At 40.8% G+C, this 25,637-nt stretch overlaps 1 protein-coding gene across 1 annotated transcript in view; it reads right to left on the minus strand.

Annotated features, from left to right (window-relative positions):
- Positions 1–7,434: 7,434 nt before the first annotated feature.
- The window catches only part of APPBP2 (amyloid beta precursor protein binding protein 2), a 90,547-nt gene continuing 72,344 nt past the window's right edge, over positions 7,435–25,637 (minus strand). The window contains exons 10-13 of the mRNA XM_053570198.1: positions 22,177–22,262; positions 20,218–20,408; positions 17,357–17,522; positions 7,435–11,877 (exon numbers count right to left, since the gene is read on the minus strand). Of these exons, the coding sequence (XP_053426173.1) occupies positions 11,624–11,877; positions 17,357–17,522; positions 20,218–20,408; positions 22,177–22,262 (697 nt within the window). The 3' untranslated portion in view covers positions 7,435–11,623. The remainder of the gene's footprint in view (positions 11,878–17,356; positions 17,523–20,217; positions 20,409–22,176; positions 22,263–25,637) is intronic.

Below are 25,637 nucleotides of genomic sequence, written 5' to 3' on the forward strand. Positions count from 1 at the left end.
GCCTTGAGAACAGTAGGGAGGTCGGAGGACAAAATGGACAAAAGACAAGGCTTGGTTTTGGAGCCCTCTTATCTCTTTCCTCAAATTCAACAGGCTATTAGATTCCAAAAAGCAGTTGGTGCATTATTGCCCTGATCAAAATCCTCCCTCAGCTCTTCATTTCAAAGAGCAAAAAAAATCACTGCAAGGGCCTACAGCGGCCCCTAAGATTTATCTCTGCGGCCCATTTTGGTACCTCTCTGCCCTCGTCATTACTTTTCTCACATTTTCCAAGCACACTACTGCCACAGGCCCTTTCCCCTGGTGTTGCATCCGTGCGCAATGCCCTTTCCCAACATATCCATTTGGCTAACTCCTTCATTGCCTTTAGATCTTTTTTTTTTTTTTTTTTAAGACAGAGCCTCAAGCTGTCTCCCTGGGTAGAGTGCTGTGGCATCACAGCTCACAGCAACCTCCAACTCCTGGGCTCAAGTGATTCTCCTGCCTCCTCCTCCCAAGTAGCTGGGACTACAGGCACCCGCCACAACGCCCAGCTATTTTTTGGTTGCAGCCGTCATTGTTGTCTGGCGAGCCCTGGCTGGATTCGAACCCACCAGCTCAGGTGTATATGGCTGGCGCCTTAGCCGCTTGAGCCACAGGCATTGAGCCCCCTTTAGATCTTTATTCAAATACCACCTTCTTTATGTGGCCTAGTTTATCCCCTTGTTTTTTTTTTTTTGGCCGGGGCTGGGTTTGAACCCGCCACCTCTGGCATATGGGACCAGCGCCCTACTCCTTGAGCCACAGGCACCGCCCATCCCCTTGTTTAAAATTACAACCCTCTGCCACATACCTAAATACAACTTACTCTGTTTTTGTTTTCCTAAAGCATTTAGACCCCTCCAAATACCATATAATTTATTTAATGATTATCTTTCCTGTTTGTCTTCTTAGAATATAAATTCCACAAGGGCAGAGATTTTTGTCTGCCTTGTTTTTGCTGTATTCCAAGCAATTACGGTAGTACCCAGGACATAGTAGATATAGAACAAACTTTCACTGAATGAATGAATGAATTAAAAGAGAGGATTTTTTTTTGAAATGGGTGACCACCTCAACACACTGCACCCAACCTCTTCCCACCCCCAAAAAAGGCGGGCACGGTGGCTTACACTTGTAATCCTAGCACTCTGGGAGGCCGAGCAAGGTGGATCACCTGAGCTCAGGAGTTTGAGACCAGCCTGAGCTGGAGCAAGACTTCAACTCTAAAAGTAGCTGGGTGTTGTGGTGGGCACCTGTAGTCCCAGCTACTTGGGAGGCTGAGGCAAGAGGATCACTTGAGCCCAAGGGTTTGAGGTTGCTGTGAGCTGTGACACCACAGCCTTCTACCAAGGGTGACAAAGTGAGACTCTGTCTCAAAAAAAAAAAAAAAAAGAGAGAGAGAGAATTTTGACTAACCACTTCCTAGTTCAGAGGGGAAAACAGAGAACCAAGAAGAAAAGTAACTTCTCCAAGGTCATATAGGAGGTCAGTGTCAACGACAGAACTGGAACTAGGACTCAGCCCTGAGGTCTCCCAGGCCAGCATACTTTCCATGCACCAATGGCGTACAATCTACCTACTCTTGGTCAACACACTCATTTCTCACAAAATATAAATAATCCTTAAGACTAACTGTATGAATTCTAGGATTGTATTTTCTTAGTCAAGATATCTCTATCCAGCTTGTCTATCTGCCTTGGCAATGGAGGCCCATTCACCGTCTATACAAACATATCCTGCTTTGTAAACTTACTCTGTAAACCTATCTTTCTGTTTCTCAGTAAACTTTGTTTCATGTTTGCCTTTAAAAAATTAAAAGATATCTCTACCCAAAGCATGACTCTATAATGGTGAACTTGGGCCCCAAGTCTTGGAGCCACCAGAAACAGGTGTAATGGGAAGAGGTTACGGGGAAGTAGGGAGCCTTGATGGAAATCCCCAAATCATACCTTGTCCCATGCTGCCTTATAGGTAAGGTTTACCCTGGAGAAAATGCCTCATTAATGGTCAGATCAGGCAGACCTTCAGAGAGTCTGTCTCCTAGAGAATAAGAGGTATTTTCTCTAAAGTTTTAAATGAAAGAGGCTCCTAACCACAGGTGTAATGACTGAACATTGCCTGACCCATTCCAATTTCAGTCTGCCTGGAGTCACCCACAGTTTGCTCTTTGTAATAACAGTATCACAAATGCATGTAGCTCAGAAGAGATGGCAAAATGCTTTGCATCCATTCTCATTGAATTTCCTGTTAAACTTACAAAGGAGACCCCTTCCTACTGCACAGAAGAAATTGGGGGCGCAGGGGCTGGCATGGCTGAGGTGAGATGTTGACTGGCCGGGCCTCCTTACATTACACACTATGCTTCCATCTTCTGACTTTATACTGTTTACTTGTCTTTACAAGCAGAAACATTTTCTATTTTTAGACAAGTAATCGGTCTTTCTTTTGTGTCTTTTTATGATTTGAAAGGCCTACCCCACTCAGAACTCTAATATCGAAAATTCTCCTGTTTCCCTGTAAGACTCTTTATGATTTGTTGTTGTTATTTTTCTGAGACAGAGTGTCACTTTGTTGCCCTCGGTAGAGTGCTTTGGCATCACAGCTCACAGCAACCTCAAACTCTTGGACTCAAGTGATTCTCTTGCTTCAGCCTTCCAAGTAGCTGGGACTAGAGGTGCTTGCCACAACACCTGGCTATTTTTTTGGGACAGGGTCTTGCTGTTGTTCAGGCTGGTCTTGAACTTGTGAGCTCAGACAATCCACCTGTCTCGGCCTTCCAACTTCTGGGATTACAGGTGTGAGCCACCACACCCAGCCTCGGACTCTTCATGTTTCAGTATTTATATTTAAATCATTGACCAGACATTTATTTTGGCTTAAGTTTTATGTAGGAATCCAACATACTTATTTTATGATGGCTAAACAGTTGCTTTTGCATTATCATATGGGGTAAAAATTCATCTTTTTTTCACTTATTTTAAAATTCCACCCTTATATGTTGACTTCCTGATTTATTTGGGGTCATTTCTGAACTTCCTGTCCTAATCCATGGGTCTGTCTGTCCATGTAAGGTTGGGATTTAATGAAAAAGAACACCGAGCACCGTGGCTCATGTCTGTAATCCTAGCACTTTGGGGGATCCAGGCAAGAGGATCACTTGAGCCCAGGGGTTCAAGATCAGCCTGAGCAAGAATGAGAACCTGTCTCTACAAAAAATAGAAAAATTAGCTGGCCATGTTGGTGTTTGCCTATAGTTCCAGCTATTTGGGAGGCTGAGGCAGGAGAATGGCTCAAGTCCAGGACTTGGAGGTTGCAGTGAATTATAATGACATCACTATAGTCTAGCTTGGGAGACAGATAAGACTCTTGTCTCAAAAAAAAGAGAGAGAGAGGGGCGGCGCCTGAGGCTCAGTCGGTAAGGCGCCGGCCCCATATACCGAGGGTGGTGGGTTTAAACCGGGCCCCGGCCCAACTGCAACCAAAAAATAGCCGGGCGTTGTGGCGGGCGCCTGTAGTCCCAGCTGCTCGGGAGGCTGAGGCAAGAGAATCGCTTAAGCCCAGGAGTTGGAGGTTGCTGTGAGCTGTGTGAGGCCACGGCACTCTACCGAGGGCCATAAAGTGAGACTCTGTCTCTACAAAAAAAAAAAAAAAAAAAAAAAAAAACGAAAAAAAAAAGAGAAACAGTATAATAAGAAAAAAATAGAATGTGATAGGAAAAGAGTATACACATTCAAATAAGAACCAACTTTTAGAAATGAAAAATAGTCAATGATACTAAAAATCTTACGGACCAGTTAAACAATAGGCAACATCTGGGTCATTCTTAGCATCATAAAGAGAAATAACCAGTCGTTATGTAACAGGAAAGAAAAATATTCAAGCTGTTTAAATAGTAGCAAGAGTGAAAGCCAAAGCCTGATTCTGTACTGAGAAGGAATTTAAAGGCAAACCAACTCTGGCAGGTTATATCAAAGTTCTAATTCAGAAATAAATCACGCTAGATATTTATCAAAGCACTATCTGAAAGTGATGGCAGATTTTTTTTCAGACTATGCATCATACTTAACTGCTTATGCAAATTAAAAGCCTTTGCCCTTTTTTTTTTTGAGACAGAGTCTCACTATGTCACCCTCGATAGAGTGCTGTAGTGTCACAGCTCACAGCAACCTCAGACTCTTGGGCTCAAATGATTCTCTTGCCTCAGCCTTCCCAGTAGGTGGGAGTACAAGTACTCACCATCATGTCTCTATTTTTAGAGACAGGGTCTCACTCTCGCTCAGGCTGGTCTCAAACTCCTGAGCTCAAGCAGTCCACCCACCTCAGCCTCTCAGTGCTAGGATTACAGGTGTGAGCCACTGCACCAGCCTGCCCTGATTTTTTTTTTTTTTTAACTGTGGTAAAATACACATAAAATTTTCCATCTTAGCCATTTTGTTTGAGACAGTCTCACTCTGTTCTCTGGGTAGAGTGCTACGGCATCAATGTAGCTCACAGCAACCTCAATCTCTTAGGCTTGCGCAATCCTTTTGCCTCAGCCTCCTAAGCACCTGGGACTACAGGTGCCTCCACAATGCCCAGCTATTTTTTTATTTTTCTTTCTTTCTTTCTTTCTTTTTTTTTTTTGTAGAGACAGAGTCTCACTTTATTGCCCTTGGTAGAGTGCCATGGTGTCATACAGCTCACAGCAACCTCCAACTCCTGGGCTTAGGTGATTCTCTTGCCTCAGCCTCCCGAGTAGCTGGGACTATAGGTGGCTGCCACAACGCCTGGCTATTTTTTGTTGCAATTTGACCGGGGCCAGGTTCAAACCCACCACCCTCAGTATATGGGGCCAGCGCCCTACCCACTGAGCCATAGTTTTTCTATTTTTAGTAGAGACAGGGTCTCACTCTTATTCAGGCTGTTCTCAAGCTCTTGAGCTCAAGCAATCCAACCACCTTGGCCTCCCAAAGTGCTAAGATTACAGGTGTGAGCCACTGTACCTGGCCTCATTTTAACCTTTTTAAGTGTACAATTCACTAGTGTTAATTGTACTCAGGCTAGGCATGGTGGTACTTTGAGGGGCTGAGGCTGGAGGAGTGCTTGATGCCAGGAGTCCAAGATGAGCCCAAGCAACATACTGAGACCCCCATCTCTACAAAAAATAAGAAAAACTAGGCAAGTGTGGTGGCTCATGCGTGTAGTCTTAGCTGCTTATTCAGCTGAGGCAGGAGGATGCTGGAGCCCAGGAGTTTGATTTACAGTGAGCTATGTTGCCACTGCACTCCAGCCTAGGTGACAGAGGGAAACTGTCTCTAAAATAAATAATGTGCTTAAAGTATCTAGGAGAGGCCAGGCATGGTGGCTCATACCTGTAATCCTAGCATTCTGGGAGGCCGAGAGTGCTAGGATGGATTGCTTGAGCTCACAGGTTCAAAACCAGCCTGAGCAAATGCAAGACTCTGTGTCTAAAAATAGCCAGGCATTGTGGTGGGGGCCAGTAGTCCTGGCTACTTAGTAGGCTGAGGCAAGAGAATTGCTTGAACTCAAGAGTTTGAGGTTGCTGAGAGCTATGACACCACAGCACTCTACTGAGGGCAACAAAGTGAGACTCTGTCTCAAAAAATGTATGTAAATAAATAAAAATAAATGAATGTAAAAATTCAATTTTGCTGAAGGTGGTAGGCAATGAAGGTAGTGCTGATTATCTTAAGTGAAGGTGGAATTTTTGTATAAAATATTTTCTTTGTTTTAAAATAAGGCTTCATTTCTTGTAACCTTTTTTTAGTGCTTATTAAGATTTATGCTATTTCATGGTTTGGTGGAGTTTTTTGGGTTTTTTGTTGAGATAGTCTCACTTTGTGCATTAGAGTACTGTGGGGTCATAGCTCACACCTCAAACTCTTGGGCTCAAGTGATCCTCTTGCCTCAGTCTCCCAAGGACTATAGGCACCTGCCACAACGCCTGGCTAGTTTTTCTATTTTTAGTAGACACAGAGTCTCGCTCTTGCTCAGGCTGGTCTCAAACTTTTGAGCTCAAACGATCCACCTTCCTTGGCCCCCAGAGTGCTAGGATTACAGGCACGAGCCACTGGGCCCAACCCTATGGTGTTTTTGAAGACCTAATTTGACCCCTTCATTCATGTGAGGAAATAAAACACAAAGAGGATTATAATGACATAACTCACAATCCTACATTTCAGAGACAGAGCTAGAGCAGAAATCCAAATCTATGGTTTTCTCCACTATTTCAGTAGAACTTTTACTGAATCTCTAAGCACCCAGGTTTAGCCTTTTAGAGTAAGATGCCAAAAAGAACGTTATAGTTACTTTTGTAGTCTAAAAAATCCCCACACATTAACGTAGTGCTTTTTATGAGTACAGTCTCCAGATGTTGTTACCATGAGCCTTCTCTGCCACACATCTTAATTCTTTTTTTTTTTTGAAGACAGGGTCTTGTTCTGTCATCAGGCTAGAATGCAGTGGCCTCATCATAGCTCTCTGCCAACTTCAGTCTTCTGGGTTCAAGTGATCCTCCTGCCTTAGCCTCCTGAGTGGCTGTGACTATAATTGCTCCACAACACCTGGCTGATTTTTCTACTTTTTTGTAGGGATAGGGGTCTCACCCTTGCTCAGGCTGGCCTTGAACTCACTCCTGGCCTGAAACAATCCTTCTGCCTGAGCTTCCCAAAGTGAGGCACTGTGCCCGACCACACATCATAATTTTCTTGAACAAGAGCATTTTTTTTTTTTTTTTTTTTAGAGACAGAGTCTCACTGTACCGCCCTTGGTAGAGTGCCGTGGCGTCACACGGCTCACAGCAACCTCTAACTCTTGGGCTTACGCGATTCTCTTGCCTCAGCCTCCCGAGTAGCTGGGACTACAGGCGCCCGCCACAATGCCCGGCTATTTTTTTTGTTGTTGTTGTTGCAGTTTGGCCGGGGCTGGGTTTGAACCCGCCACCCTCGGCATATGGGGCCGGCGCCCTACTCACTGAGCCACAGGCGCCGCCCAAGAGCATTTTTTTTTAAAGACAGTTTCACTTTTGCTGCCCTTGGGGTAGAGGGCCCTGGTGTCACAGCTCACAACAACCTCAAACTCTTGCACTCGAGTGCTCTCTTCCCTCAACTTCCCAAGTAGCTGGGACTACAGGTGCCTGCCACAATGCCTGGCTATTTTTGGAGACGAGGGTCTCACTCTTGCTCAGGCTGGTCTTGAACTGGTGAGCTCAAGCCATCAGCCCACCTTAGTCTCCTTACAGGAGTGAGCCACCATGCCCAGCTAACCAAGAGCATTTTTTATTCTAGTTCCGACAGTTTGTCTCATGGAGTTCTTTTTTTTTTTTTTTCATGGGGTTCTTTAATAAAAATTTAAGTAATCCCAAATCTCAACCAACAGAAATCACAACTAAATTGGAAACAGATACACTATGAATGCAGGAACACTATATTTATTAAGTCAATAATTCATTTTTTAGCAATACAAGTACAGAATATATCACAATGCTGGTTACAAACATACTTAGTATGGTTTTAATAGTTACAAATAATGGTGGGCACTACAAGTTGGTGAGGATGATAGGAAAGGTCATTCTGACACAATGAAGAGCTGTCTTCAAAAATCTATTTAATGACCTTAGATATTTCTATAGAAATTACTGTGGCACGATTAGTGGGGATTTTCATGTAAAGATTGTTAGTAATTTGCTTTTAATTGTTCCATTAAGAGCTTTTTTTTATTTTGAGTCTATTAAACTAAAATCCCCTGTTGCTTAATAAAGTATAAAAATAGTACTGACTTGGTAATATTTAATAAAATGTAGCATTCATTCACATCATAAAAGTAGAACTCAATTGAAAAGTTTAGTTACCATGGCAACATATCTTCCCATAAAAGGAATATACAGAAATGAGTTATGTTACACAACTGGTACCTGCAACGGTTACTTAGTGATCCAACATTGAACTGTGCACCACAAACCAAGTTTTCTAGATATCTATATATAGCATATATTTTAATCTTAAATTTTACTTTTGAAAAACATGTGCACTTCAACAAACTCACTAAGGCCACTCATGCTATAGATACCTAGGATTGCAATTAAAGAATAGTATTATTTAATAAATCCTAAAGCACACTCCTTCAGATCAACAGGGTAAAACCAGTTTTTCTGCTTAAAACATTCCTGAGATTTGTGGACAAAAGAACTACTAGTGTTCAAGCTGGAGAATAATCCAAATGTTATGTTAAAAAAAAGAAGAATTTCCTGGCAACTGAGGTCCTCCAAAGCCAAGAGGTGAAATACACATTAAATTTTTAAAGCAAAAATAAAACTCTTTACAAATTTTGTACTTATAAATTAGCATTTTTTCCAGTAGTAACTTTGCTATTCAGAAAAAGTATGGAAGCAGCAAGGCTACAAGTTCTAGGGAAAACATAAAAAGTAAGTGGCAGTTAACTCTATTCGCTACTTAGCAAATCATTCCTTCAACTTGTAAAGTTTTGGCAAAAATCATGGTTCAGGCATGTGTTTGCTGTTTAGCTTTCTGTGTGTACTATAAGGAGCAGCCAAATGTTCCCCTCATTATTTCTAAGATTGCAGCCTCTGTACTTAATTTTCACATAATTATTAACAATTCCTAACAGACTAGAGATAAGGGCCTTTCTAAAATCCCCAACTTTCACAAATGAGAGAATACCTGGGCAGGGCACTACAAGGCAGTAATGAGTTCAATTTTAACCAAGCAGAGATTTGATGGCAGTAAGGGTCCCAATCCTTTGGGCAAAGTCAGTTTTGAGGACCCATAAAAGTTATGCTCTAAAAAACCAATCAGCTCTCTTAAACTGAGTGCAGACGCGAATGTCCACCTGTGTGACACATGAAGTGTTCACAGAGCTCCCGGATGCACCCAACTTGAGTAGCACCAAACTTTAGGAAGAAGACTGGGTAAGAGAAAAGACAGAGAAGACAAAGAACAAGAGACACTTAATTTAACATTATTTTGCTGAACTTCCAGAACAATCTTTAAGTTGGCCAGGGGTTCCTTACATACAAACCCATATGTAAAGTGTTTGTGCAAGCTATCTGTTATTGCGAGGTAAATTTTATTCTTTTAATCCTTTCAGATTTTTTAAAAAGATTATTACAGTATTATTCATCAGAACCAGAAACAATAGCATATTAAGTCAGATCATTAACAGAAAATGGCAAATCTGTTTTCTTAAGCTAGAGTGTATGCATTAAAAGCATAAAAATGTATGGATTTACAGAAAACGACATTAATGCAGTGGTGATAAGGAGAAACTGCCAATAATGTTTTAAAAAATAGTGGCTGCCACTTAACATCACCCTGTGAATCCTCACTGCTTTATCACTGAGTGTAAGCTGAGTTGAGTTCCAACTGAGTTAGGGAGGAGGAGGCTGTAAGTCATTTGCTTGATTTTATCCTAAGAAATGCTATATGTGCACAAAAACAAAAAATACAAATTGAGTAGAAAAAAACTTCATATGAAACATGTTTCAAAATATTTATTGAAAAACAATTTACCATGACATTCCTATACCACAAACATACCGCTGGATTCTAAATAACCAATAAAAGTATACAAAGCCTGTCCTGGAAATATCTTTGGAGATACTAAATATAGAGGCCCATGAGGATAGAGCTGAGTAACTTAAAAATGTTAGTTCTTGGTCACACAGACTATTTGGTAATTGATAAAGAGGAACCTCTCTGTATTACATCACAATTAACTGGGAGGAAGACCAGCTTAATAAACTGCAGATTTGTGCCAACTTTGTCCAAAATGTAAAAAATAAGAATTCAATTTGAGGGATAAACCCAGGTTTCTAAATCACATAGTTACCATCATAGGGTGTGACTCTGCTCCATCTCTAGGTACAGCTCCAGGTCAATTCCCTTCTGGGGACTTAAACACACTGGCTCACAAGACTGCAAATAACAGTTCAAGCAAATTTTTAGTAGGAAAGTTCAAAAAAGTGCTTAAAATAAAATCTGAAATCTTCACTTTCTGTACTCAATGTGGTGGACAGTTTAGATTTTTTCCCCTCCCACCCAACATGCATGTTAAAAGAAAACCAAAAATTCAACACACATCCACTCACCCAGACTACTCCAAGCATTAGCCAGGAGCAACATCTTAACAGCCAAGTCATGAACCCCTGAAAATAGGGGGGAAACCCAGATTCTTGACTACAGAGGCAACAGAGGGGCCCCTATAGCAAGAATTGAGGTAACAGCAAAAGACCTTTGTTTCTGGGAATGCTGTATGTCACAAATCGTCAAATTTGAGTATTACCTCAACTTCAAATAACCTGACTGGCTTTAAAAAGTAAAATAAAATAAAAACTCAACAAACAAAAAGACAAAATAGTGAAATAGACATATCATTAGGGGATTTTTCCATTTGACTCCTGGATTTCAAATAAATTGACCCAGCTGTACTGTTATTTACCATACAAATGGAGGATTTTCTAAGATTTATTTTAGGGCATTCATTTTTCATAAATCTCCACAAATCATATAGTAACTTAAAATTCCCATGTGAGCATAAGCTGTTTCCCGACTTGGCCAATCAATATCCTTGTTAACCGCACTGATTATTGGGGTGACATTTAAAATGAGAGGGACGGCTGCAGCAGACATTCACAGACTTTGCTATGGCATTGCCATCTGTGCACCTGGACTAAAGATACGCCACTGAAATTGCCAATTTTCCTAGTTTGATATATGAATATAATTTTTGAATTATCACTTTTCATTATACATTAAATGAAATCATTCTACTGATAAAAGTATATGCAGGGTCTAAAATAACAATCTAAAGCCTCTGGTCCAAGTAACCGCCTTCTACATTAGGCTGGTCCTTTTTATATGCTCCTGGTCCTGTTAGCAAATGCTATCAGAGCATCTTGCATTGTTGTACCCACCCCCGATCCCCCACAAAAAGGTTAAAACTGCTGGTCTATCAGATTTTCTATTACTTACAGTTCAACACTGGTCCAGTTCAGATCAATCTGACAGTCACTCCCTTGTAATATAGCTCCAGAGTGGTTATATCCACTTCTCTGGGTAAGGTAGCCAAACCTAAGTCAGATGTCCCTCCTTCATTAGTACTTGTGTTAACTTTTATATACTGCATATAAAGATTTCCCCATAAAACGTCTTTATAATACAGTATTGAATACCTCCACATGGAAGAATTTTATGTTAAAAAGTTGTTAAAATCATCCTTACATAATAAGAATGCAACTCTTTTAAACTCTTAAATAGTTTTATTTGGGGGTTCTTTTTTTTTCTTTCAGACTTTCTGCAAAATGAATTATTTTTTAAAAAGAAAAAAAGATTTTCTGTTGTTTGTTCTACTAGGTTGAAAATGTGGGCCAGACTACTTATACATGCGGTACATGCTGAATATAACTGAATATATGCTTATTCCTACGGACACTCTGCAAGATAGGGGTCACCCCAAATGGGGTCTTTAATGGACTGGACCAGTGTTTCAATGCAAATTCCAGCCCCTAAAAACAACATGGTTTTGATTTCACAGTATGAATTCCCTGGAATCTGGGAAAAGGTAATTGGTTAACTGAGGTCCTCCCTCAGCAGCTCGGTCCCTCAACATCCTGAGAAATCAGGAAGGACTGCACCACTTCCTCAGTGGACTGGGGGCTGGTGTTGACGTCTTCAAGAGCGTCGGTGACTGAATACTGCCGATCTCGCAACCGGTTCCAGTTAGACAGAACATTGTGATATTCAAACACTTTCTCATAATTTCCAATGGAGTTGTAAAGTTTAATGAGGCCTCGATAATCATATTCTAGTCCACTGTAGCCTTCACCGAACAGTTTCTTCCCTGAAAGTAATAAAAAAGAAAAGGAAGAAAAGCAAGCTCAAATAATGAAGTAACAAGCAATTTCTATAATACATGTTCAGTATTTTAAATAGAGTGGCTTAGTTTTATCCCCCTGAAAGGAATAGGTAACAAATCTTTTATCAGTGACCTCTCAACACAGTGCCATCAATAGTTAATTTTCTCTTGTCTAAAGCAATTGGCCACACTAGAACAGAATTTAAAATTTCATGGTTTGAAGGGACTGATTTAACAAGATCTCAAAGTAAAGAAGAATGGCACCACTTCCAACAGAAAAATACATACGCACAAGGCTATTCACCACAGCAGTGTTCGTAACTGCAAATTACTAGAAAAAAATGGAAACACACAGGAGAGGGCTGGACACAGTGGCTCATGCCTGTAATCCTAGCACTCTAGGAGGCCCAGGTGGGTGGATTACTTGAGCTCACAGGTTCAAAACCAGTCTGGGCAAGAGTGAAACCCCCATCTTTACTAAAAACAGAAAAACTGAGGCAAGAGGTTTGCTTGAGTCCAAAAGATAGAGGTTGCTGTGAGCTATGACGCCACAGCACTCTATCCAGGGTGACACCTTGAGACTCTGTCTCAAAAAAAAAGAAAAAGAAAAAAGGAAAGAAAATACAGTTGGTGGGGCGGCACCTGTGGCTCAGTCGGTAAGGCGCCGGCCCCATATACCGAGGGTGGCGGGTTCAAACCCAGCCCCTGCCAAACTGCAACCAAAAAATAGCCGGGCGTTGTGGCGGGCGCCTGTAGTCCCAGCTGCTCGGGAGGCTGAGGCAAGAGAATCGCTTAAGTCCAGGAGTTGGAGGTTGCTGTGAGCTGTGTGAGGCCACGGCACTCTACCGAGGGCCATAAAGTGAGACTCTGTCTCTACAAAAAAAAAAAAAAAAAAAAAAAAAAAAAGAAAATACAGTTGGTTTGATCAACTGTAGCATACTCAGTGAATGGCATATTACATAGCTGTAAACTAAGCTCTCGATCAACAGTTATGGAATGATTTACAGGGTATATTGTTAAGTTAAAAAAGCAAAGGACAAAGGAATATCTATTGTATGTTATCTTTTTTTTTTTTTTTTTTTGCAGTTTTTGGCCAGGGCTGGGTATGAACCAGCCACCTTTGGCATATGGGGCCAGCGCCCTACTCCTTTGAGCCACAGGCGCTGCCCAATTGTATGTTATCTTTTATGTGAGAAAGGGAAAATAAAAGACTATTTACTACTCATGTGTGCAAAAAGACATACCAGATAAAACAATCAGATTGTTTACTCATAATGGGTGGAAAAACTAGAGAAAATTACACATCCTTGAGCATACCTTTTTCTGTATAGTTCTTATTATAGAATATTAATATTTCACATCCTTAAAAAAATTAACTAAACAAAGACGGAGGGGGCGAAATGTAATACAACATAAACAAATGAACCTAATTGTTTTTCAGGTAAGTAACATAACCACACCCAAAGGAGGGGGTATAAATAAACCCAGTAACTTCTCAACACAGTATTCTAAATATTTACAACTTTTAGGCTAAAAACAAAACTATGAACAGATACTGAGTTTTACATAGTAAGTTTGTTTTTCACAGTAGTATAGGTTAGTAATTTTGAACTACTTTATTAGACATTTTAGAATGGAGCAAATAAAATCACAGAAACCCACATATATGTGGGTCATTACAAAAGTTTTGAGATACAAAAACCAAGAAATGTAGGTGGTGCCCACAGCTTGGTAGGTGGGGCGCTGGCCACATACACCAAGACTGGTGGGTTCAAACTCAGCCCGGGTCAGCTAAAACAACGACAATGGCAACAACAACAACAAAAACAGCTGGGTGTTGTGGTGAGCGCCTGTAGTCCCAGCTACTTGGGAGGCTGAGGCAAGAGAATCGCTTAAGCCCAAGAGTTTGGGGTTGCTGTGAGCTCTGACACTACGGCACTCTACCAAGGGCGACAGCTTGAGATTCTGTCTCAAAAAAAAAAAAAAAAAGAAATGTATAATTGGCTGAGTTTGGTGGCTCATGCCTATAATCCTAGCCCTCTGGGATGCTGAGGCGGGCAGATGGCTTGAGCTCAGGAGTTCAAAAACAGCCTGACCAAAAGCAAGACCCCATCTCTACTAAAAAGAGAAAAACTGAGGCAAGTGGATCACTTGAGCTCAAGTGTTTGAGGTTGCTGTGAACTGTGATGATGCCATGATACTCTAGGTAGAGTGATAGAGTGAGATTCTACCTCCAAAAAAAAACATAAAACTCCTGTGGACAGAAACAAATGAAGCCCTCCCAGCAACACTGGTAAGCCAAGCAAATTGAAACTTGAGTGGGTGAATCAGAAAGGACACTGTTGACTGTGTTTCTTGGAAGGAACAGAGTCTATCTCAAAACTTTCACAGTGACCCGCGTATATGGATACACAACTTATGATAAAGATAGCACAGCATGGAGAAAAGGGCAGTGTTTTCATAAAATGGTCCTGGGACAACTGCATATCCATACCAAAAATAAAATAAAATTTGATCCCTACCTCACACCATAACAAAAATCAATTTTGGGACAGAAGACCTAGATGTCGATGTTTTAAACAAAATTTTCAGAATAAAATTTCTAGACCATCTTCATGACTTTGAGGTAGAAAAACATCTCTCTCTCTCAGACAGAGTCTCACTCTTATCGCCCTGGGATAGTGTGTAGTGGCATCATTGTCCCTCACTGCAATCTCTAACTCATGGGATTAAGTGATCCTTCTGGCTCAGCTTCCCAAGCCATTGGAACTACAAATGTGTGCCATAATGTTGGCTAATTTTTCTATTTTTAGTATAGATGAGGTCTCAGGTTCATCTCAGACTCCTGGCTCAAGCACTTTTGCCTTGGCCTTCCAGAGTGCTAGAGTTACAGGTATAAGCCACTGAACCTGGCCTTTTTTTTTCTTTCTTTAAGAGATAGCGTCTTGCTCTGTTGTCCAGGGTATTGTGTAATGGCCCAAGTGCCACTACCTACTAGGCTCAAGTGATCCTCTCACTTCAGTCTCCTGTGTAGCTGGAACTATAGGTATGTGCCACCATACCTGTCTAATTTCTAAACATTTTATGTAGAGAGAGCATCTCACTATGTCGCCAGGCTGGTCTCAAACTCCTGGCTTAAAGTAGAGTCCCTCTTATAATTGTATCCTGACCCCAAGAGGTGTGCCACACACCCTAACATAGTGTCCATTAAATGGGGAGCACACCCATTCCCCTCTCTCTTCCCCGCTTCCTCATTTCCCTGCACTCCACCCAATTGATTTGAGTTTTTCTCTTATGTGAGTGGATATTAGATCATCTTCTGGTTTCATATTAGTAGAGTACATTGGATATTTGGATTTCTATTCTTGTGATACTTTACTAAGAAGAATGTGTTTCAACTCCATCCACCTATTTAAGTCCTATTAATAATATTTCCTTTACACAACATCTAAGACATGTTGATCTCTAAGCAAGTGGCTAAAGAAAACTGAAAGATAACATACCAATTGCTATAGACTGCAAACAAAGTTAATACAAAAGATGTAAAGACTGCATCTTTTTAAACGCCAGCCAGATTTCTTAAACAGAATACAAAGGGCACTAATCACCTCAGAAAAGACTGATGCATTTGAATACATCAAACTTAAGAACTTCTTTTATTTTATTATTTTTTAAGAGATAGAGTCTCATTTTGTCATCCTCGGTACAGTGCTGTGGCGTTACAGCTCACAGCAACCTCCAACCCCCAGGCTTAGGCAATTCTCTTGCCTTAGCCTCCCGAGTAGCTAGGACTATAGGCGCCTGCCACAATGCCTGGCTATTTTCTTGTTGCAGTTTGGTTGGGGCTGGGTTTGAACCCACCACCCTCGGTATATGGGGCCAATGCCCTACCCACTGAGCCACAGGCGCCACCCAAATACTTCTATTTTTAAAAAGCTCTATTAGAAAATGAGTAGAACAAGAGAAGGTTATCTGTAACACATGTATACAACAAAAGACTTATGATATGCATAGTACATAAAGCACTTCTGTAAGTCAGTAAGAAAATGACAAGACAACACAATATAAAAATGGACAAGAGTTTTAACAGGTATTTCATAAGATGATAGCCACAGCATCTTCTTTTGTAATAGCCCTGAAATGGAAATAACTCAGTGGTGCTCGTAGCTCAGTGGGTAGAGTGCCAGCCACATACACCGAGGCCGGTGAGTTCAAACCCGGCCTGAGCCTGCTAAACAACAATGACAACTGCAACAAAAAAATAGCCGGGCATTGTGGTGGGCACCTCCTATAGTCCCAGCTACTTGGGAGGCTGAGGCAAGAGAATTGCTTAAGCCCAAAAGTTAGAGGTAGCTGTGAGCTGTAATGCCACAGCACTCTACCGAGGCTGACACAGTGAGACTCTGTCTCAAAAAAAAGGAAATAACTCAAAAGTTCTAAATGTTCAGAACTGGACTGGATAAATGATGATATTATTAACCCAACAGCTAGTACTAGAAATGAATGAGTGACAGTGATACACAAGATCACAGATTTCACAATTTATGTTCACCAAAAGAAGCCAGACACATAAAAAAATACCTTGTATGACTCCATCTACATCAAGTTCAAAAACAGGTAATAATTACCTGATCTATGATGTTAAAGTCTTATAGCAGAAAGGAAGGGAGGGATGTGGGGATAGTAATTGCACAAATAATTTAAAATACTTTTTTTTTGGGCGGCGCCTGTGGCTCAGTCGGTAAGGCGCCGGCCCCAGCCAAACTGCAACCAAAAAATAGCCGGGCGTTGTGGCGGGCACCTGTAGTCCCAGCTACTCGGGAGGCTGAGGCAAGAGAATTGCTTAAGCCCAGGAGTTGGAGGTTGCTGTGAGCTTGTGAGGCCACGGCACTCTACTGAGGGCCATAAAGTGAGACTCTGTCTCTACAAAAAAAAATAAAATAAAAAAATAAAAAATGCAGAAAAATAAAATAAAATACTTTTTTTTTTTGGAGACAGAATCTCATTTTGTCAACCTCAATAGAATAGAGTGCTGTGGTGTCCTTTGCTCACAGCAACCTCAAACTCTTGGGCTCAAGTGATACTCTTGCCTCGGCCTCCTGACAAGTGTCTCCCATAAGGCCCGGGAGACAGGGTCTCGCTCTTGCTCAGGCTAGTCTCAAACTCCTAAGCTCAGACAATCTACCCACCTCGGCCTCCCAGAGTGCTGGGATTACAGGTGTGAGCTACCGTGTCCGTCCTGAAATAACTACTTCTGCCTTCACTTGACACTCTACTGTCACACCGCTTACTTCTATGTTCAACATTAAAAAACCAAAATGTTCCAGATAATTTTTGGGTGGTTACTGCATATCCTTAGCAGCGTTAAACCTATTTAAGTCCTAGTAATAACATTTCCTTGACACATATGTAAGACATGTTGATCTTTAAGCAAGTGACTAAAGAAAACTGAAAGGTAACATACCAATTGCTATAGACCGCAAATAAAGTTTCTCAGCATTTTCATATTGGTTCATGTCATAATTATATAAAGAAGCCAGATGTCCCACTGAAAGGGCTACTTCGTAATCTTCTTGACCAAGAAGTTGCTCTTTAATCTGAATTGCTTTGATGTGCATTTCTTCAGCTTCCTGAAAGATAGTTATGCCAAATCAATAATTATATTGTACTTTTTCTTATCTCAGTGCTTACTCAATGAAGAAGATTCTTCTAAATGCCAAAGACATCTTATGAATCTCATAAGGTAGTAAGATCAGAGAACGTACTGTGTTATTCCAAAGGTTGCCTATGGTAAGCATTATGGGTTTTTGGAAACTATACATAAGCTGATGATAGTAATACTGTCTATGCCAAAAATAACAAGTGAAAACTTAACCTTGGTAATAAAGTCAGAAGAAATTAACAAAAAATTCATAAAATTGTTATAAGAAACCATTAGAAGAAATTAACAAAACATTCTAAAATAAAAAAAATTTTTAGTTAATACAGTACAAAATTAAATTGAATCTTGTTAAAAAGCTCCATAATATAATGTTAATTTACACAGGCATACACTCATTTTTTTTTTAAGAGACAGTGTCTCACTTTGTCACCCTTGGTAGAGTGCCGTGGCATCACATTGTCTTGCCTCAGCCTCCTGTGTAGCTAGGACTACAGGCACCTGCCACAACGCTCAGCTACTTTTTTTGTTGTTGTTGTTGCAGTTTGGCTGGGCCGGGTTTGAACCTTGGTATATAGGGTGTATGGGGCTCGCACCCTAGTCATTGAGCCACAGGTGATGCCCCCGTTTTTTTTTGTTGTTGTTGTTGTTGTTTGTTTGTTTTTTACTTTTGACAATTTTTACTCCAGCAAACTAACTTCTGGCTAACTAAGTGATATACAGACTGATTTTCAGGTAAAAGTAAACAGACCTCTCATTCTATCCTTACTGGGATCCGAAAATGAAGAATATTAATAAGAATTCAGAATCCAAAATTCTAAAAGAGAATTTAAGTCAGTAATTTTTATTGCTATAACTAATAATACTTGTAGTATCTGACATTTCTTGCATACCTACACATGTTAAGCATTCTGCTAAGAGCTGCACATACTTAGCTAAAATTATGTTTGGTGTCTTAAGTATAACAATCATAAACCTTAGGCCAGGCGAGGTGGCTCACGCCTGTAATCCCAGCACTCTGAGAAGACAAGGTGGGTATTTTGTTCTTTTCTTATTTTTTCTTTTGAGATGCAGTCTCACTTTGTTGGCTGCTCCACCCCCCAACCCACCAAATAGTGTGTCATGGCATCATAGCTCACCACAACCTCAAACTCCTCTTGGGCTCAAGTGATTCTCTTGCCTCAGCCTCCCAGGTAGCTGGGACTACAGCTACCTGCCACAATACCTGGCTATTTTTAGAGAGGTCTTGCTCTAGCTCAGGCTGGTCTTAAACTCGTGAGCTCAGGTGATCCGTCCACCTCGGCCTCCCAAAGTGCTGGGATTACAGGTGTGAGCCACTGTACCCAGCCCAAGGTGAATGTTTTGCTTGAGCTCATGGGTTTGAGAGCCAGCCTGAGCAAGAGCCAGATTCCACCTCTAAAAATAGCCGGGCATTATGGCAGGTGCCTGCAGTCTCAGCTACTGTAGTAGCTACAGGTGCCTGTAGCTACTAAAGGAGGCTGAGGCAAGAGGATCACTTGAGACCAAGAGTTTGAGGTTGCAGTGAGCTATGACACCATGACACTCTACTGAGGGTGACAAAGTGAGACTATGTCTCCAAAAAAAAAAAAAAAAAAAGACTGGTTAGCTCAGTGGTTAGGGTGCTGGACACATGCTTTGGATTCAAACTTGGCCTGGGCCTGCTAAACAAACAAACAAAAATAGCTGGACATTGTGGTGGATGCCTGTAGTCCCAGCTACTAGGAAGGCTGAGGCAAGAGAATCATTTGAGCCCAAGAGTTTGCGGTTGCTGTGAGTTATGATGCCACAGCACTCTACCGAGGGTGACAAAGTGAGACTCTGTCTCAATTTAAAAAAAATCATAAGCCTTTTTTGATTTGACATGGTTCCTATTTTTCCATGGTCATGATTTTCTAATTTTATTTATATTCTGACTATGTTATTTTATTCTAGCTATTTTCTCAATTCCTTCATGGAATAAGGTAGGAATATGATGAATGTGTACATTATTATTTATGATTACTGAAGATATATTTATTATTTAAGTTTTTACGATCATTTTTTTTTGAGACATAGTCTCACTATGTCGCCCTTAGTAGAGTGCTGTGGTGTCACAGCTCACAGCAACCTCAAACTCTTGGACTTAAGCGATTCTCTTGCCTTAGCCTCCCAAGTAGCTGAGACTACAGGCACCCTCCACAACACCCAGCTGTTTTTTAGTTGTAGATGTCATTAATGTTTAGCAGGCCCAGGCTAGGTTTGAACCTGCCAGCCCTGGTGTATGTGGCCGGCACCCTGACCACTGAGCTATGGGCACCGAGCCTTACTTTTTTTTATTTTAAGACAATCTCACTCTCTTACCCAGGCTAGTGTGCCATGGCATCAGCCTAGCTCACAACAACCTCAAACACAGCCTCCCAAGTAGCTGGGACTACAGATGCCTGTCGCGACACCTGGCTGGCTAATTTTTTTCTTCTATTTTTAGTAGAGATGGGGATCTTGCTCTTGCTCAGGCTAGTCTTGAACTCCTGAGTTTAAACAATCCTCCTGCCTCAGCTTCCCTTAGTGTTGGTATTATAGGTGTGAGCTACATGCCTGGCCTAAGATTCTATTTTATTATTTAAGATTATTAAGAGACAGAAAAATATAGTAAAACATGTTTCTACCTTAAATTTTCTCATGGACTGATAAAGTCTTCCAAGGTTTCCATAGTGTTTTGCAGTCTGTACGTTAAATTCCCCAAAAGCTTTTTTAGCTAGCTGAAGTGAAGACAGGTGCAAATCGTGAGCTTCTTGAAGCAGCCTCTGTTCAGTTTCCTTATTATGACAGTCAATTGCAATCTCCTCTAAAATAAGTGCTAAATAAAGAAAGCAATAAATTAGTACACAAAGCTAATCACAACATCTAACTTAAAATTAAATGATATAAATGTTTATGTGATTATAATGTAGAATTGGTCAAAGATGAAAGTATTCCACTTCAACAAAAAAGTACACTTTTGTGGGAGGTCAGAATCCAAACTTAAGAAAAACAATGGCATTACATCAAATTATTTTGCAGAATTAGCTTTTATTTTAATAGTTTACTATACTCTGTGATGTGAAATTTGTTCTTTAAAGTAAATGGAAGGAAGAGGCAGATTTTTAAAAGTTACGAATCTGTGTCAAGGAGTACTTAAGCATTTTTTATAATTTCTTTTTATTTTTTGTTTTTGTAGAGACAGAGCCTCACTTTATGGTCCTCGGTAGAGTGCCGTGGCGTCACACAGCTCACAGCAACCTCCAACTCCTGGCCTCAAGCGATTCTCTTGCCTCAGCCTCCCGAGTAGCTGGGACTACAGGCGCCCGCCACAACGCCTGGCTATTTTTTGGTTGCAGTTTGGCCGGGGCCGGGTTTGAACCCGCCACCCTCGGTATATGGGGCCGGCGCCTTACCGACTGAGCCACAGGCGCCACCCGCATTTTTTATAATTTCTAAACTATATTTATATTATAAAACATAGTCTTAAACCAAATACAGCTAAAATAACCGATTTCCTCCTACTTACTTGACCAACCACGCAAGAAGACATTTCAATTTCAAAGCTGCATTCAAGACTCAAATTCCATCTAAAGTCTTAAAAATATACATATTCTTTTACCAGACAATTTTATTTCTTGGAAAACTGTCTACGTGTACAAAGATAAGTAAAAGAGATTTACTGTAGCATTTTAAAAGAAAGAACAAAAGGTTAAAATCAATATAAAGGTCCAGTAACAGAGGAGAGGTTAAATACATTAGAAAAAAAGATACAAACTCATGTATGGAAATGGAAAAATGCTCATAACATAATAAGTGAAAAAAACAGACTAGAAAACTAAAAAAAATTATCCATTCATTTAAGTATTTTATTTTAAAAAAGAAAAGCTTAAAACAATATACAACAAAACGCTGATTCAGGATTGGTGAGATTTTTCAGCCAACTTAAATTTTTTTATCTCTTTTCTAACTTCTAATTTTTTGATATTAATTATGTGTTACTTGTATAACTTAAAAAAGGCAAACACAGAGAAAAAAAAACTCCTGGTTCTAGAATAAAGGTAAAACTTATCCAATATACATGGAATTACCATATGAGTGACCAATCATGATAGCAAAATAAATGGATTAAAGTAAAAAAGCTTTGGTGGTGGATTAGAAAAAAAATCAAAATAACAAAAGGAAGAATATGGTATTTGGCAAGAGCCCTGCAACATTCAGGGTAACCTGATATGAAGCTTGGTTTAAAAATCCTGCACTAGGAAGTTATGAAATTCATCTTTAGTTTTCTACCCATGTTACTGTGGCATCATTTGTGTTATTCCTTTATACAATCCCCCCCCAAAAAATTAATGCACATAAGAATGAATTTTAAAAAGGGGAAAAGAAAGAAATTCTGGCTTATTAACATTAGATGAGAGAAGCAAATAATCTTTCATTATGAACCCACAGGAAACCCTGAAGGAGAGTTGCAGTGAATTGGCTATCTCAGTAATATGTAGACACAGTCTAATCTGTGTTACTACCTCTAAGAAAATAAACAAATACTACTACTTTATACAACATATTTTCCAAAAATATCTGGATTACTAGATTACAAAGGATACCTTTCACCCTCTTTGAAGAAGCCAAAAGAAGATGATCTTCAGGTAGGATGTGGGTAATGATACCAATAGCTCTTTCTGCATGAAATCTGCAATACAGATAAATATAGTCTGGTATTTCTTTTTAGTTACAAATAATTTAAGACTTAAAAAAAATCACAATCTATAATACAATACTATTAGAAAGTACCTCTAGGCTCGGTGCCTGTAGCTCAGCAGCTAGGGCGCCAGCCACATACACCTGAAATGGCAGGTTCGAATCCAGCCCAGGCCTGCCAAACAACAATAAGAACTACAGCCAAAAAATAGCCGGGTGTTGTGGCAGTCACCTGTAGTCCCAGCTACTTGGGAGGCTGAGGCAAGAGGATCTCTTAAGCCCAAGAGTTTCAGGTTGCTGTGAGCTGTGATGCCATAGCACTCTACCAAGGGTAACATAATGGGACTCTGTCTCAAAAAAAAAAAAGTACCTCTAAACCTATTTGTGGTAAAGAACCAGTCTTTTGTTTTAAATTTTCAATTTATTGTGGACGACACTTTAAACATCTAATGAATTCCCATTTCCTTCAGAATAAAAGAAGAAATCCTTATTATGCCTATAAGACTCTATATCTTTTACTCTGCTACCTCTCTGACCGCACTTCCTACCATTCTCAGATCAATTCTCTTTTCCCCTCCAGCCATACAGGCCTCACAGTTTCCTGAACATTCAAAGCACGTTCTTACCCTTGTAATTGCTTTACTTTCCTGTGGTCTTCCACATGGCAACTCCTATCGAACAGGACCTTTCAGAACAGAGTAATTAAAAGGCCCTTAAAAAAACCCTATTATCTGGGCGGCGCCTGTGGCTCAGTGAGTAGGACACTGACCCCATATACCAAGAGTGGCAGGTTCAAACTCAGCCCCAGCCGAACTGCAACAACAACAACAAAAACAGCCAGGCATTGTGGCGGGCACCTGTAGTCCCAGCTACTGGGGAGGCTGAGGCAAGAGAATCGCCTAAGCCCAAGAGCTGGAAGTTGCTGTGTGATGCCACGGCACTCTACTGTGGGCGACAAGGTGAGACTCTGTCTTAAAAACAACAACAACAACAACCCTACTGTCACTCTCTAAGTGTCTAGCCTACTTTTGCTCTTCTTTAACAGCATGTATTCACCTGACGTGTTTGGCTATTTGTTTTTGGCCCATCACAGCAAATATAAGGTAAACTATTTGTCTATTTTATCAGTCAGATCCTTTCAAACAACTCTGGGCCTCCTATCCTTACCTTCCAGGTAATCATTTTCTTAAATGTGTCTTTCCATTTACATTCTTTCTTTATTTTTATTATTATTATTATTTTTTTATGAGACAGAGCCTCAAGCTGTCACCCTGGGTAGAGTGCCTTGGCATCACAGCTCACAGCAACCTCCAACTGGGCTAAGCAATTCTCCTGCCTCCACCTCCCAAGTAGCTACAGGCGTCTACCACAACGCCCGGCTATTTTTTGGTTGCAGCTGTCATTGTTGTTTGGTGGGCCCGGGCTGGATTTGAACTCACCAGCTCAGGTGTATATGGCTGGCACCAAGCCAATCCTCTCTTTAGTTGTAACTAATCTGTTGTTTTTTCTTCTGAGATTTAATGTCAATGACTGTTTTCCATTTCTACTTATTTATTTTTTGTAACAGTTCTTCTCCCATTAAGATATAATTCACATGGTGGGACGACACCTACGGTGCATCTTACAAGGGTACATGTGAAATTTACTAGGTGTAGAATATGACTGTCTTAACACAATAACTAAGAAAATGCCACTTGAAGGCTATGTTAACCAGTTTGATGAAAACATTTCAAATTGTATATAAAACCAGCAATTGTACCCCATGATTGCATTAATGTACACAGCTATGATTTAATTTAAAAAAAGATATAATTCACATACCATACAATTCACCCATTCAGTGTACAATTAGTTTTTTTAAATATTTATTTTATTTTCATTATTATTATTATTTTTTAAGAGACAGAGTCTCAATTTGTTGCCCTCGGTAGAGTGCTGTGGCATCATAGCTCTCAGCAACCTCCAGATCTTGGGCTTAGGCGATTCTTTTGCCTCAGCCTCCCAAGTAGCTGGAACCACAGGCACCTGCCACAACGCCCGGCTATTTTTTTTGTTGCAGTTTGCTTGGGGCCGGATTCAAACCTGCCACCATTGGTATATGGGACGGCGCCCTACTAACTGAGCCATAGGCACTGCCGTTTTTTTTGAGAAGAGTCTCACTTTGTTGCCCTCGGTAGAGTGCCGTGACGTCACAGCTCACAGCAACCTCAAACTCTTGGGCATAAGCAATTCTCTTGCCTCAGCCTCCCAAGTAGCTAGGACTACAGGCGCCTACCACAATGCCCAGCTATTTTTTTGTTGCAGTTGTTTAGCTGGCCCGGGCCCGGATCGAGCCTGCCACCCTTGGTGTTATATGGCTGGCGCCGTAAACACTGTGCTACAGGCACCGAGCCACAATTGGTTTTTATTAATAGTATAGTCATAGAGTTATACACCCATCCACACCCAATTTTAGAATATTTTCATCAGCCTATAAAGAAAGGCATCACCCCATGCCTATTAACAGTTACTCTTCATTTACCTCCCAACTCCCCAGCCTAAGTACCATCAATTCATTTTCAGTCTCTATGGATTTGCCTATTGTGGACATTCACATACATGGAATTAGACAATACATGATCCTCTGTGACTGGCTTCTTTCATTCAGCACAATGTTTTCAAGGTTCACCTATGTTGTGTGTAACACGTATCAATTGTTTTATTTTAAAATCTGACTTTTTTCTTTATTTTCCCTCTGAAGTATTATTGATTCCTTCTTTTATATCAGGGTCAGCAAGCTTTTCGTGTCAAGGGCCAGACAGTAACTATTTTAAGTAGTGCTGGCCACACATTCTCTGTTGCAACGACTCGACAACCGCTATTACAACTGGTGCTGTGGTGCAAAAGCAGCTGTAAAAAACACGTGGACAAATGAGCATGGATATGTTCTAGTAAAAATGCTAGCAGGCCACAGTTTGCCAACTAGTTTTGTATCTTTAATCATTTAAGAATATATACTTTGGGGCGGCGCCTGTGGCTCAGTGAGAAGGGTGCCGGCCCCATATACCGAGGGTGGCGGGTTCTAACCCAGCCCCGGCCAAACTGCAACCAAAAAATAGCTGGGCACTGTGGCGGGCGCCTGTAGTCCCAGCTGCTTGGGAGGCTGAGGTAAGAGAATCGCCTAAGCCCAAGAGCTAGAGGTTGCTGTGAGTCCTGTGACGTCATGGCACTCTACCAAGGGTGGTAAAGTGAGACTCTGTCTCTACAAAAAAAAAAAAAAGAATATATACTTTGGCTGCGCACAGTGGCTCACACCTATAATCTCAGCACTTGGGAGGCGGAGGCTGGTGGACTGCCTGAACTCACAGGTTCAAGACCAGCCTAAGCC

The sequence above is a fragment of the Nycticebus coucang genome, chromosome 18 (assembly GCF_027406575.1).
Source record: "Nycticebus coucang isolate mNycCou1 chromosome 18, mNycCou1.pri, whole genome shotgun sequence".
NCBI lineage: Eukaryota > Metazoa > Chordata > Mammalia > Primates > Lorisidae > Nycticebus > Nycticebus coucang.